The following is a 14,112-nucleotide window of genomic DNA, read 5'->3' as shown; positions in this document are numbered from 1 at the left end:
TAGTACTGAATTTATGGTCACTCAAATATTGTTTCTTTGTTGTATATCTTAATTAACATTATCCTCCTCACTCTTCAGATTTACTCAGACTACTGGTGGGAGCTGCCGCATATCATGTGAGGAAACTTGTCACCGTAGACTGGTCCAGGAAGAGTTGGTGATAGACATGGAGAAGTCAACACATGGGTTCAGTACCAATACAGAAGATGTGACTATTGATAAGGAATGCTCGGTTGCCACCCAATATGATTGCAGTACGAGGGAAAAGGAATTACATGTATATAGCTGTAATTTCTGCCAACAGAGCTTTCCTTCAAAATACAGGCTCATAATGCATGTGTTTATGCACAATGATGGAACGAAACCACATTTGTATGTTTGTAAGTGGTGTGGTGAGGTATTTGTCAGTAATGTTGGCTTGAAAAAGCATATGAGAATGAGTGAGAATTGTCAATTTTTAACTGCTGATAGTGATGAAAGATATGGCCATAGTGATGAGCATCAAAGCAGTACCTTGTTGGATAGCGAGCCAGAAGTTTCTGTCACACAGCACAGTGAGCAGTCTTCATGTAAGGAAACTTGGAAAGTGTCAAAGAAGCCCTCTAACGACGTGTGTAACACACACATGACAAATGATAGAGAGAAAAAAAGTTCCATTCATACCGGGAAAAGACTTCACAAATGTGATATTTGTGACAAATGGTTTGCCCGGTCAGGTAATCTAAAGGCTCACATATTAATTCACACCGGAAAGAAACCGCACAAATGTGAGATTTGTGGGAAATCTTTCACGATCTCATGTGGTCTCAAGAAACATGTATTACTTCACACTGGAAAGAAACCTCACAAGTGTGAGATTTGTGGGAAATGTTTTGCCTTGTCAAGCAATCTCAAGATACACACATTAATTCACACTGGAATTAAACCTCATACATGTGAGATTTGTGGGAAATCTTTTGCTAGGTCAGGTGATCTCAAGAAACATGTATTAATTCACACTGGAAAGAAACCCCACAAATGTGAGATTTGTGGGAAATCTTTTGCTAGGTCAGATGATCTCAAGAGACACACATTAATTCACACTGGTAAGAAACCTCACAAATGTGAGATTTGTGGGAAATCTCTTGCTACGTCAGATGATCTCAAGACACACACATTAATTCACACTGGAAAGAAACCTCACAAATGTGAGATTTGTGGGAAATCTTTTGCTAGGTCAGGTGATCTCAAGAAACATGTATTAATTCACACTGGAAAGAAACCCCACAAATGTGAGATTTGTGGGAAATCTTTTGCTAGGTCAGATGATGTCAAGAGACACACATTAATTCACACTGGTAAGAAACCTCACAAATGTGAGATTTGTGGGAAATCTCTTGCTACGTCAGATGATCTCAAGACACACACATTAATTCACACTGGAAAGAAACCTCACAAATGTGAGATTTGTGGGAAATCTTTTGCTAGGTCAGGTGATCTCAAGAAACATGTATTAATTCACACTGGAAAGAAACCCCACAAATGTGAGATTTGTGGGAAATCTTTTGCTAGGTCAGATGATCTCAAGACACACACATTAATTCACACTGGAAAGAAACCTCACAAATGTGAGATTTGTGGGAAATCTTTTGCTAGGACAGGTGATCTCAAGAAACATGTATTAATTCACACTGGAAAGAAACCCCACAAATGTGAGATTTGTGGGAAATCTTTTGCTAGGTCAGATGATCTCAAGACACACACATTAATTGACACTGGAAAGAAACCTCACAAATGTGAGATTTGTGGGAAATCTTTTGCTAGGTCAGGTGATCTCAAGAAACATGTATTAATTCACACTGGAAAGAAACCCCACAAATGTGAGATTTGTGGGAAATCTTTTGCTAGGTCAGGAAATCTCAAGACACATGTATTAATTCACACTGGAAAGAAAACCCACAAATGCGATATTTGTGGCAAATCGTTTGCCACATCAGGTTCACTCAAGATACACACAATAATCCACACTGGAAAGAAACCTTACAAATGTGAGATATGTGGGAAATCTTTTGCCCAGTCAGGTCATCTCGAGAGTCACATATTAATTCACACATTAAAGAAACCGCACAATTGAGATTTGTGGCTAATCATTTGCTAGATCAGGTGATCTCAAGACACATACTTCAGAACACATTAGGAGGAGACCTCACAAATGTGATGTGACAAAAGTTTCATTCAGGTGGGAACTCTCAAGACACATGTACTACTTCACATCAAAAAGAAATTACGACAAATAGATTTTCCTGGTTGGTGCTCTCAAGGCCTATAAAACAATAAAAGTGGCAGGGGGACAGTAAATTGTATTACCTGTGAAATAAAATTAAAATGTGGTAGGACTGTGAAAAAATGTGACAATATATAAATCCGCATCTGCCGCTTTACATGTCAAGCAATGGTAATCTTAAATACTCCAGAAACATGAATCAAATGTGTTTTTGTCATTAGCACTGCTGCTTTTTCCCATCGATCTTGAGACAAGAAGATTGTGAATTGTGATAAATCCTTACATTTGTCAGTAATCGTAAGTACTATGCAATATTCAAGGAAATGTTATGACTTGCTGTTTATTATTCCAAACAAAGTCATCATGTAGTACTTGTATCTCTGTATTTTGGAAACAGTGACAGTAAAAATATATTCATGGCACTTGCTTCATTCAGAATGGTAACCTCAAAACTGGAGAAACGCAATTATAATAATTGTTTTACTCGGACATGTTTTCTCAAGAGATTTGCTGTGTCATTAATAGTGTGTACATTTATGTTCTGTTAGTACTAATCCTGCATAAGTACGCGTAACAACAAATATAGCAACCTGCTTAATAGCATGTTTGTCCACCTTTGGAACACAGTGCTTGACATATCATTTACATGTTTCTGGGTTTATGTTGCACCAGTTGTATTCCACACGTTGAGATCAGCTAAATGGTGTGGTCCAGATATCGGTGTTAGTTACCATGCTACTCAGACCAATGTGGAGTCATTCTGCACGTGTGACATGGACAATTATCCTGCTGAAAGATGCCTTCAGCATGGGAGAGCTCACCAGGAATGCAGTTGCAATAAAGGTCACATAGTCTGCAACTATCATGATGCTTCTATTACTACCAAATGTCCCAAAGGAACCAAAGTGACTGCCCCATAGCATAATGCGCCCTCCATCTGGTGCCATTCACCTATATAGCATATCTGGATGTACAACTGACCTGGTGTAACAGGAAATGTCACCCATCCTGATAGTTGACATTTGCAATGACCTTCATTCCAGCCTCAGTGATCCCATGCCCACTGCAGTCGCAATTGAACATTTTAGTGGATCGATATGGAAACATACAGTGACCATATGTTGTAGAGCCCCATGTTCAACAATGTACATGTACATTGAATTGTCTGTTCAAAAACGTGTATGGCTGCTCTAGCATTGTTATCCCTCATTAGATAAGCCACATATTGCCTCATGTCCAGCTTTACAGAGCAGGAAAGCATCTGACTTCCATGATTGGTGTTGAAGTGTATATTTATTACATCATTTCATAAGGTTATGGATTTATCACCTTTCAGCCACTTCCACAGATGTTCACAACAGTATCATAGATCCAGCCAACCAGCTTCAACACTTTTGAGCTGTTAGTTTCCAACTGCCATGCCATTTTAACTTCACGTTTGCTAAGGTCACTTATGTCATTGGATTTACATGTTTGCAACCCATCTAACTGGTAGAACAATTCCTTGTAAATCTCTAGTCTGCTTATATACTTGTAATCTGCTTATTGCATCATGTGCACACATGTGGCGTTCATTCTCCTCATTGGCAGTGTTCATGACATTTTTGCCCATCAGTACATTTTCACGTAAATTGGTCAGATGCGAAACTGTGTAATCTAAGAAATTCGTCATGCTTGGTTGCCATTTACACCAGTGCACAATAGCTGTATTTTTTTGTGAAATATTTTTGTTTCACACAGCTCTGCACATGATTCAGAGATAATGTAGATAAGTGTTATGCACCAAAGCTCTTAATTATTTGTTCAGCATTTAATACTGTGTAAGTTCTACAAAAAAATGAAATAGGTAAACAAACATTACGTGTTATGATTTGATTCCAGTTATTTGTATACACAAGAACAACACTTGGGAGAGCTCAGAACGTGAGCACCAAATATTTCTTGTTATATTCCGAGATGTTTCCATTGTGGGTATTTTTCTTAATTTGTGTAAATTTACATGAGGTTTTAGGAAATCTGTACTTACGCTTCATTTTTAATTTCAGAACGATCGTTTTTAATTTTCTACCTATTTGTTATTGTTGAAAGTGGTTTAGTATGTTCCATTATATGTGTAACAATGGGAGATAGTTGTAATTGATTGGCACTGTTCTGTGTTGCTACACTTTAGCTGTGACACTTTGTAGTGATGTGATTACATTGTATCCCATCTTTCTCATGATAGTACATCCACAACTGCTGTATACGTTATTCATAATAGCCAACATCCATATACATTTGTATTAAATATTAAATTTGTATAAAATATTATTTTCCAATAAAAGGAAAGAAAAACTGGGTTTCTGGACAATAGCCTTATATTCAGATGAATCTGAAAATGTACTACAAAGTGTGACGACTATACATATTATGAATCTCTAAGAAACTGTAAAATTTGTAGTAACATGTTAAGAAAGGTACACAATATGGCCTGAATATCTATAGGCATCAGCTATGGATGGGTCATATGGTGTTTCTCTGGTACACGAGATGTAAGCAGAAAATAAGCACATTCAGTGGTTGTGTGGAAAACCACCCAAAGAACTGAGTCTACATAAACACAGTACATACCCATAAATTAAAAGTGTAACTGCATCTATTAAAATAATAACCTAAGCTAATAACTACAGAATAAACTATTGTATAAGAATTGGCAAGGACAAGTCAGTTGTAGGTTGTGGATCCAGGAGCACAGGGTAATCAAGCATATTGTTTAAAGAAAATAGAGAGTACTTTAAAACAACTGACTGGTGTTTACATCAGAACTTAACTTCTAAGGCCACTGACAGACTGAGGTCATAGTGCTGGAGAATGGGGTAGAAGCACACCTCTGATCAGACTGAAAGCTGGTTGCCAATAGTGAGCCAAATTGATCCCAGCTATGCTGTATGGCCCCATGTGACAATTAACAGTGGTCTGATTGGTTGCTGGATGGTTGTCTAGGTCGTTTCCCTCACTAGCGATGCTTCTTGGAAGTGTCTCCCCATCAGCATCCTCACCATCAGAATGGTATGAATGTGAACAAGGCATATACAGTGGTAACTGATACAGAACCAGACCCTGCCTAACCACAGCTCTGCAGTGAAACGTATTTCATAAAGTGTTCCCCACTCGGTCCATCAATCTACCATGCACACTTCACTCCCCCTCCATACCAGCCGGCTAATTATTTCAAAATTACAAAAGTAGTAGTTTAATGTTAGAAAATGCTCCTTTGGACCGGTGGTTCTTGCCAAGGGATGCAACATTCTAATAGGGGAAACAAATAATTTCCAAAATGCAGTAAAAAAAGTGGACAGGAATAGAAAACTCCAAAGTATTTAAGAAGCGACAAGTAATAGTACAATAATTTAGAGTTTGGATTGGCCAATTTTGGCTATTGTAGAAATAATTTTGGCTATTGTAGAAATATACGCAGCCAACTGAATGATGCGCTGATACGGTGGTGTGGTGGTGGTGCCAAGGCAACAGGTGTGCCGACCATGTACTGAGTCATCAGGGACAGTATGAGGTCTGCCAAGATACATCAGCTGGGCAGTGGCTAAGCTGGTGCAATGGTGATGACAGTGGGCAGTGATGGAGTATTGTGGTTCGGAATGACGGCATTGGGGCCAGCAAATGTTGTTACTAGTTGTGAAGGTCTAGCCTCGCAGATCATGAAAAGCTGTAACACTGCATCAAATGGGTGCATCATCGAAGGCTGCCTGGTTATTTCCATACAAAAGGTCTAGCTCAATAATATTAATGATTCATTACTTTTCCTATAATCTCTGCAGTTTGTAGTATAAAAGTTAAAATCACAAAGTTATTGAAGGGTACATTACAAACTGAGTATATATCCGTAATAAATTAATCTCATTAAGAAAACTGTAACACTTCCATTGTTTTATGAAATGTTATTTCATGTACTTAGGTTGACAGCCCTGTAGCCGGGCGGATGTGCGTGTACAAAGCTCTCGCTAAGTTAAGCGATTAATATTGAAATAAGAGCTAATTTAGTTAATATTACATTTTAGACTAGTGCATTTACTGCTTATCTAATCTATCTATTGAAGGTTTCGCTTTTCTAAACGTAATTACATCGAAAAGGAAGTATTTTGTAAAGGCCAATAGTCGCTTAGGCTTAATTAGAAATCGCGAATTTGGAATTATGTAAGCTAAGGGAGGAAAAGGACTCTGGGCGCTAGGAAAAGGTAGATAGCAAAGGGCGAAAAAGGGAAACAATTGATAAAATTTATAAAATTCACTTAGCAAATCAGTTTGGCATCCTATCTGAAGTAGTGGAGGAAGGGCCTTATTCAGATTTAGTTGAATGTAGGTTGAAGCAGGATATTAGCTTAAAGGAAAAAAGACAGGTCGGGATCAAACCAGAATAGGAAAAGAAAAATTCTGCTTATCGGTAGCAGTCATGGGAGGGGTGTGGGCCAACAGCTTCAGGAGAAATTAGGGACAGAGTACCAGGTCACAAGTTTTGTGAAACCAAGTGCTAGCCTTAGCGAGATGACAGAAAACTTAGGTCAGCTGTGCAAGGACTTTGAGAAGGAAGGTCAGGTAATTATAGTTGGGGGAGCAGTAAACAGCCTGGCTATGAATCAAAGATGTAATATTAGGAGTGACCTGGATAAAATAGGAGCAGAAACTGGGCACACGAATGTTGGGTTTTTGGAGATCTTTCAGTGCCATGATCAGCCCTGTGTATGGAGTGTTAAAACTAAACTGAATGGGATGCGCCAGGCACTGGCAGTCTCACATGACTGTTGTTCCAGTTGATGTTATTGGTAGGTGGGGTTACACTACAGATGGCCTGCACCTTATTAGGAAGGGGGAAGATAAGTTAGCTTCTCTATTAGCAGATACTGTAAGGGGGGCCACAGTCACACAAGGAGGCGATCCCTGTGGTTATTGGGACTAGGCAGACAGTTTTTTTTAGGTTAAAGCCAATTTCCAGGCAGACAACAACCAAGGAAAATAGAAGAGAAGAAACTTCATGCACAGCAAATAGGGATAAAGCGAAGGGTGGTATCAACTTACTTCACCAAAATATCAGAGGAATAAAAAAAAGTAGATGAGCTGATAATGTGTTTAGATGATCTCAAAAATAAGAATGAGATTGATATACTTTGTCTGAGCACCATGTAACTTTGGGGACGGAAAATGTCAGTATAAATGGGTATAATTTAGCATCTTACACTTGTAGATATAGTATGGATAAAGGAAGAGTTGCCATTTTCATAAAACAAGGGTATAAATACAGAACTGTTGAAGTAAGCAAATTTTGTGTTGAGCAGCACTTTGAGGTTTGTGCATGTGAACTTCCGTTCGATAATGTTGTGTTGATGCTAGCAACAGTGTACAGGTCTCCATTAGGAGATTGGGAGCTATTCATAAAAAAGTTTGACTCCCCATTATGCTGTCTGTCGTACAAAAAGAAGAAGTTACTAATCTGTGGTGATTTCAGTGTTAACTTTGTAAGCGATTCTGATAGGAAAATTGAACTAGAAGTGTAGTTAACAACATATAACTTAGAAGCACTGATCACTTTCCCTACACGTATAGCTCAGGACATAGTACTCTAATAGATAATGTATTTGTACAGCAAGAGTTTTAAAAGTGATTAAAAGTCTGAAGTCCTAGATGTCAGCTGGAGTAGATGAGGTGCCAATAATATTAGTAAAGAAAACAGCTAATCAGATAGCGAAACCATTAGCGCACATAGCAAACTTGTCAATGGCTGAGGGTGTGTTTCCACAAAAACTGAAAATTTCTAAAGTCATTCCCCTGTTAAAAAAGGGTGATAAACTTAAAATAGAAAACTACAAACCTGTCTCACTCCTCTCAACTTTCTCTAAAGTTTTAGAAATACTAATGAAATATAGAGTCACACATTATCTTAATATGCACAACCTGATAAACGGTAATCAGCATGGATTTCAAGCTTGGAGAAGTACCGAAACAGCTGTACTAGAATACACAAAAGAAATAATCACTAAATTGGAGGAGGGGAATAGTGTAGTTGGGATAAATCTAGATTTGTCAAAAGCCTTTGACACTGTTGACCACAGTATACTTTTGAAAAAGCTTGAAGCTATAGGTATCAGAGGACCGGTAAAAAAGTGGTTTGAGTCTTATCTGGAAAAGAGGATGCAGGTGGTTGAAATTACAGCACTAAATATTAATCAAAAAATTAAACTAAGGTCAGATCCGAGGGAGGTCACAGTAGGAGTATCCCAAGGAAGTGTATTAGGCCCCTTGCTGTTCCTCATTTACATTAATGATATTCAGGTGTCAGAGAGAAAAGCTAGAATCATGTTATTTGCTGATGATACTAGTTTAATGTGCAATATGGAAAAATAAGTGAACAGGACGACCTAAATCCCACCATAGAGGGCGAACAACTTGAAAGAGTACAGTGTGCAAAATTCCTGGGTATGCACATTGATGAGAAGATTAATTGGAAGGACCATGTGGTGAACTTAGCACTAAAACTAAATTCAGCATGTTTTGTGCTTAGAATAATTTCAAGAGTGTAGTAATGACTGTACCAGATTAGTATATTTTGGCTATTTTCAGTCCATTCCATCCAATGGGATAGTTTTCTGGGGAAAAACAAATTGTCGTCTAAATGAGATTTTCAAATTACAAAAACGTGCTATTTGGATAATGACCCACAGCCCACCTCAAACACATTGTAAGCCCCTTTATAAAGCATTGAAAATTTTAACAATTCCATCATTATACATTCTGAAATGTCTGTTGGTGATCAAAAGAAATCAGGACAAAATGAAAACCAATACAGACTTCCATAATTACGATACACGGCAATGTAAAGATCTCCACATACAAGCTGTAACAAGGACCCGAAGCCAGAAACATGTATGTAATCAAGGAATCAAACTTTTTAATGCACTACCAAAACATATCAAAGAGCTGAAAAATGAGGATAAATTTAAAACTGTTCTAAAGAACCACATGCTTGACAAATGCTATTACAGCAGAAGCGAATATCTCTGCGCAACTGTATAAAATATATGTTTAAGTTAATGTGACAAATGAAATTACATCAGTGCATAATAAATTATGTTATAAAAACACTTATTAGTTGTATATTGTATTAAACATAAGATAGATTAATATGAATTCAGCACAGATACAAATTTTGTAAAGATATTATATAGTTGTTAAAATGTATCCTGACAAATCCTATATCACAAATGTGATCATTGGGATGATAATAAATAAATAAATAAATAAAAGAGGATATAGAACAAACACATGCTTTCACTGTGGTAAATGGATTATCTGACCATGATGCACAATTGATTAACTTATAAAACATAACATGAGTTCCAAAAGAAATCCGTTGGAATTCGATTACTCGATAAATAGTACAATTCGCAAGGCTGTCAATTCAACTAAGTACCTGGGTGTCAAAATCACGAACAACTTAAGTTGGAAAGACCACATAGATAATATTGTGGGGAAGGCGAGCCAGAGGTTGCGTTTCATTGGCAGGACACGTAGAAGATGCAACAAGTGCACTAAAGAGACAGCTTACACTACACTCTTTTGTCCTCTGCTAGAATATTGCTGCGCGGTGTGGGATCCTTACCAAGTGGGATTGACAGAGGACATCGAAAGGGTGCAAAAAAGGGCAGTTAGTTTTGTATTATCACATAATAGGGGAGAGAGTGTGGCAGATATGATACGCGAGTTGGGATGGAAGTCATTAAAGCAAAGACGTTTTTCGTCGCGGCGAGATCTATTTACGAAATTTCAGTCACCAACTTTCTCTTCCGAATGCGAAAATATTTTGTTGAGCCCAACCTACATAGGTAGGAATGATCATCAAAATAAAATAAGAGAAATTGGAGCTTGAACAGAAAGTTTTAGGTGTTCGTTTTTCCCGCACATTGTTTGAGAGTGGAATGGTAGAGAGATAGTATGATTGTGGTTCGATGAACCCTCTGCCAAGCACTTAAATGTGAATTGCAGAGTAGTCATGTAGATGTAGAGGTGTACACTTCAGAAACCATTAAGTAAAAGTGTATCTATAGATCACCTCAAAGAAAGCTTAGGAAATGTAAACTTGGAAGATGTATATAATGAGCCAAATGCTAATGATAAAGGGAGCATATTTCCTGATAAATTTATATCCCTTTTTGAACATTGTTTTCCAAAGAAAATTGCTCAATGTAACACCACAAACTTTTCAGAGAAACCTTGAATTATTGCAGGTATTAATGTGTCTTCAGAAAGAAAAAGAAAACTGTATGAGACAGCAGGAACTAGTAAAGATCCAAAAGTAGATTTACACCATAAAAATTATTGTAACACACTGAGAAAAAATGTAAGGAAATCAAGAAATATATATGTTAGAGAAGAAATTAACAACTCTAGCTATAAAATAAAATCAATATGGAATGTTGTTACAAGGGAGAAAGCAAAAGTAACCACCGGGGTAGGTAGTATTACTGTTAAAGAGAATGAGACCATCTTAATCAACAGTACACAGGTAGCCAATGTATTTAACAATCACTTCTTAAGCGTAGGAGAAAAAATTAGTGAGAATAGTTCAAAAGAAGAAGCCAGGCAGCACATGGAAGAGTCAGTTTTGAATAATTTTAGTCAGATTAAGTTTCATCTAACAACCTCTTGTGAAATAAGGAAAATTATTAAATCTTTGAAAAATAGATGTTCTGTTGGAGTAGACGACATCTCTAACAAGTTATTAAAACAATTTGGAGCAATTACAGCTGATGTTTTGAGTCACATATGTAATGCATCACCGACTCAGGGTATTTTTCCAGGCATGTTAAAATATGCGATTGTCAGGCCGCTCTACTAAAAGGGGGAAACCACAGATGTCAATAATTACCGACCAGTATTCTTCCTTACAGCATTTTCAAAAATCTTTGAGAAAGTAATGTACTCAAGAGTGGTTAGCCATCTCAACAGTAATGGGATACTTAGTAAATCACAGTTAGGATTTCAGAAATGCTGTTCCTTAAATATCTAAATAGTAAAATCTCACCAGTAGGAATATTCTGTGACTTGATTGTGTGAATCATGACATTATGTTAGAGAAATTAAGTCATAACTACAGAACAGGAGAACAGGAAGAAAAAAGTCTCTTTGTATGCTTCTAGTGATCCGAAGGAGTTTGCCACTTCATCTAACTGGAGTGAAATTACATTAGGTGTTCCACAAGGTTTGATAATGGGGTCCCCTCCTGGTCTTGATATATGTGAATGACCTCCCTTCTTATGTGAAACAAGATGCTGAACTGACACTGCTGATGATACAAACATAATTATTAATCCAGTGAAGGAATGTCCAATAGAAAATGACACAAATAAGGTCTTTGGAAAAATTATTAATTGGTTTTCTGCGAATGGGCTACTTCTGAACTTTGAAAATACACAGTACATCCAATTGTCTGCTGCAACAAGTATAATTTCTTCAATAAACATAAAATATCAAAAGAAGTCTGTAGCCAGGGTAGAGCATATTAAGTTTTTGGGTGTACATATAGATGAGAATCTTAATTGGAAAATTCATGTTTTGGATCTCCGAAAGCGATTAGGTTCAGCACTTTTTTGCAATCAGAATAATTGCCAATTTTGAGGATGTAGAAATTAGTAAGCCAACATACTTTGCATACTTCACCTCTGATGTCGTACGAAATAAAATTTTGGGGAACTCAACACTTAGGCAAAAGGTATTCACTGCTCAAAAGAAAGTAGTTAGAATAATGCGTGGGGTTAATAATTGCGCATCTTGCAGGGAAGTGTTTAAAAGGTTAGGAATTCTTACACTGCTTCACAGTACATTTACTCAGTAATGAAATTTTATTCTCGACAACATGGACCAGTTTAAAATCAACAGCGACATTCATGATTACAATACCAGAAAAAAGAAAGACCTACACTATCCTTTACTTAACCTATCTTTGGCACAGAAAGGGGTAAAATATGCTGCTATAAAACTTTTTGATAAATTACCAGATGAAATAAAATATCTGACAGAGAGCAGTAACAGTTTCAAAAACAAATTGAAATCATAACTCCTTGACAACTTTTTCTATACCATAGATGAATTATTGAATACAAGTAAATAAATCCGGAGATATAATATGTTGTGTCTAGACAAGACAGCCTAGACACAATGAGAGGAAGCCGAAAGGCACGCGCTAAGCTAAAGCAGGATGGCGTGAGGTCTGAAACAGGATACATAATGAATGCTATAAAGAAAAGTACGTAGCTTTTTGAATACTTAACTTTAATCCATCCTTGTGGTACATCTGGAAATTGTGGCGATACAAGTGAGACTCTTTAGATACATGCAATGTTACTAATGGCGCCTTGCTAGGTCGTAGCCATTGACTTAGCTGAAGGCTATTCTAACTGTTGCTCTGCAAATGAGCGAGGCTTCGTCAGTGTGCATCGCTAGCTACGTCGTCCGTACAACTGGGGCGAGTGCTAGTCCGTCTCTCGAGACCTGCCGTGTGGTGGCGCTCGGTCTGCGATCACTGCCGGTGGCGACACGCTAGTCCGACATGTACTAATGGACCGCGGCCGATTTAAACCTACCACCTAGCAAGTGTGGTGCCTGGCACTCTATGTAGGTATTCCAGCTTACTCCGATCAGTGATGTGTGAAATGCCGTGGTCAATGGCAACTTGCAATTTTCCCAAGCTAGTATTCATCAGTGGCTTGCAGAAGGCGAACCTTTGATTTTTTTTTTTTTTTTTTGTAGTGTAGGCAGGCTGTCGGTTGGGTGCCACCACAAAAGGTGTTTCAGGCAAATTAGCGTAAAAAGTTCAAAGCTGTTGTGTGTGTAAGTTAAATGAGCAGATAACCTAATGGTGGGTGTGATACATCATAATAAGAACGTTGACTAAAAGTCTACCAATAGAGAAACTCGGTAAATCTGGAGTGTAAATGCATGGTCACAGCAGAGAACTGCTACCAAATACAATAATCTGTTCCCAGTGGACATAAATAAAGATTTGTGCATTGCAACAACAATGTGAGAGCAAGGGAATTATTTGGTTTCCTCTAAAAGCAATGCAATTTCACAATGCACGTCACTAGTGCAGAGTAATAAGGTAGGTCGCTTGTAATAATTGGTGTGATTACACAGTTGAAACTCGAACTACATGGCAGTGTGATGGACAACCCTTGCAAACAATCAGGATGCCAATTTGCCAGACATTGTGTTCATAGGCAGCTACACAGGCAACATCAAAAGAGGTGATAACACTCAAATTTGCGACTGGTGCTATTTATGGGCAGGGATATCTGCGCATTTAAAACACCTGTAGATCATGACAGTTGTACAATAGCAGCAGTGCAATAATACAGCAAGGTTGATTCCTACATGGAGTAGATCATTTGCATGTGTACTGATGCATGAAATGAATTAGTAGTTATGGTTTGCTGGAAGGTTTCAGCTGGCACGAAGTTGGGGCTAAGGCTCTGTTGCAGTCTTGGCTGAATGGTAGTGTGCACAGTGTTAACATGCAACTGTTGCGTGGGTGTTATACAACAAAATCTGTAAGGCTTTGGTCACTTCCAAAGTAGCAGTCAGGTTGCACAGTTCCCTGTGTACAGTTATTAAGTTACGCTGGATCGCATTTTAAAGTTCTTAGTATTTCAGTATTAGCACAGCGGCTAAATTACGGATTTGTCAGTTGGTAACCAAAAGTTGTCTTCAATGTGATTGAGCTGCACATGCCGGGATAATAGGATTTCATGATACTGCGTAACAAAGAACGAAGCTCGCTGGGGAGCTTTATCACAGCGATCATC

At 37.8% G+C, this 14,112-nt stretch overlaps 1 protein-coding gene across 3 annotated transcripts in view; it reads left to right on the top strand.

Annotated features, from left to right (window-relative positions):
* Positions 1–3,226, top strand: part of LOC126213391 (putative zinc finger protein 66) — a 71,297-nt gene extending 68,071 nt beyond the window's left edge. For 2 of the 3 annotated variants that reach the window (XM_049941095.1, XM_049941094.1), the window contains 2 exons: positions 79–1,299; positions 1,804–3,226. In XM_049941095.1, coding sequence (XP_049797052.1) covers positions 79–1,299; positions 1,804–2,113 — 1,531 coding nt within the window. In that variant the 3' untranslated portion in view covers positions 2,114–3,226. The remainder of the gene's footprint in view (positions 1–78; positions 1,300–1,803) is intronic. The other variant, XM_049941096.1, reaches the window with a different exon arrangement.
* Positions 3,227–14,112: the final 10,886 nt, after the last annotated feature.

Source organism: Schistocerca nitens, chromosome 11, assembly GCF_023898315.1.
Source record: "Schistocerca nitens isolate TAMUIC-IGC-003100 chromosome 11, iqSchNite1.1, whole genome shotgun sequence".
NCBI lineage: Eukaryota > Metazoa > Arthropoda > Insecta > Orthoptera > Acrididae > Schistocerca > Schistocerca nitens.
This window is presented reverse-complemented; position numbering and strand designations above follow the sequence as displayed.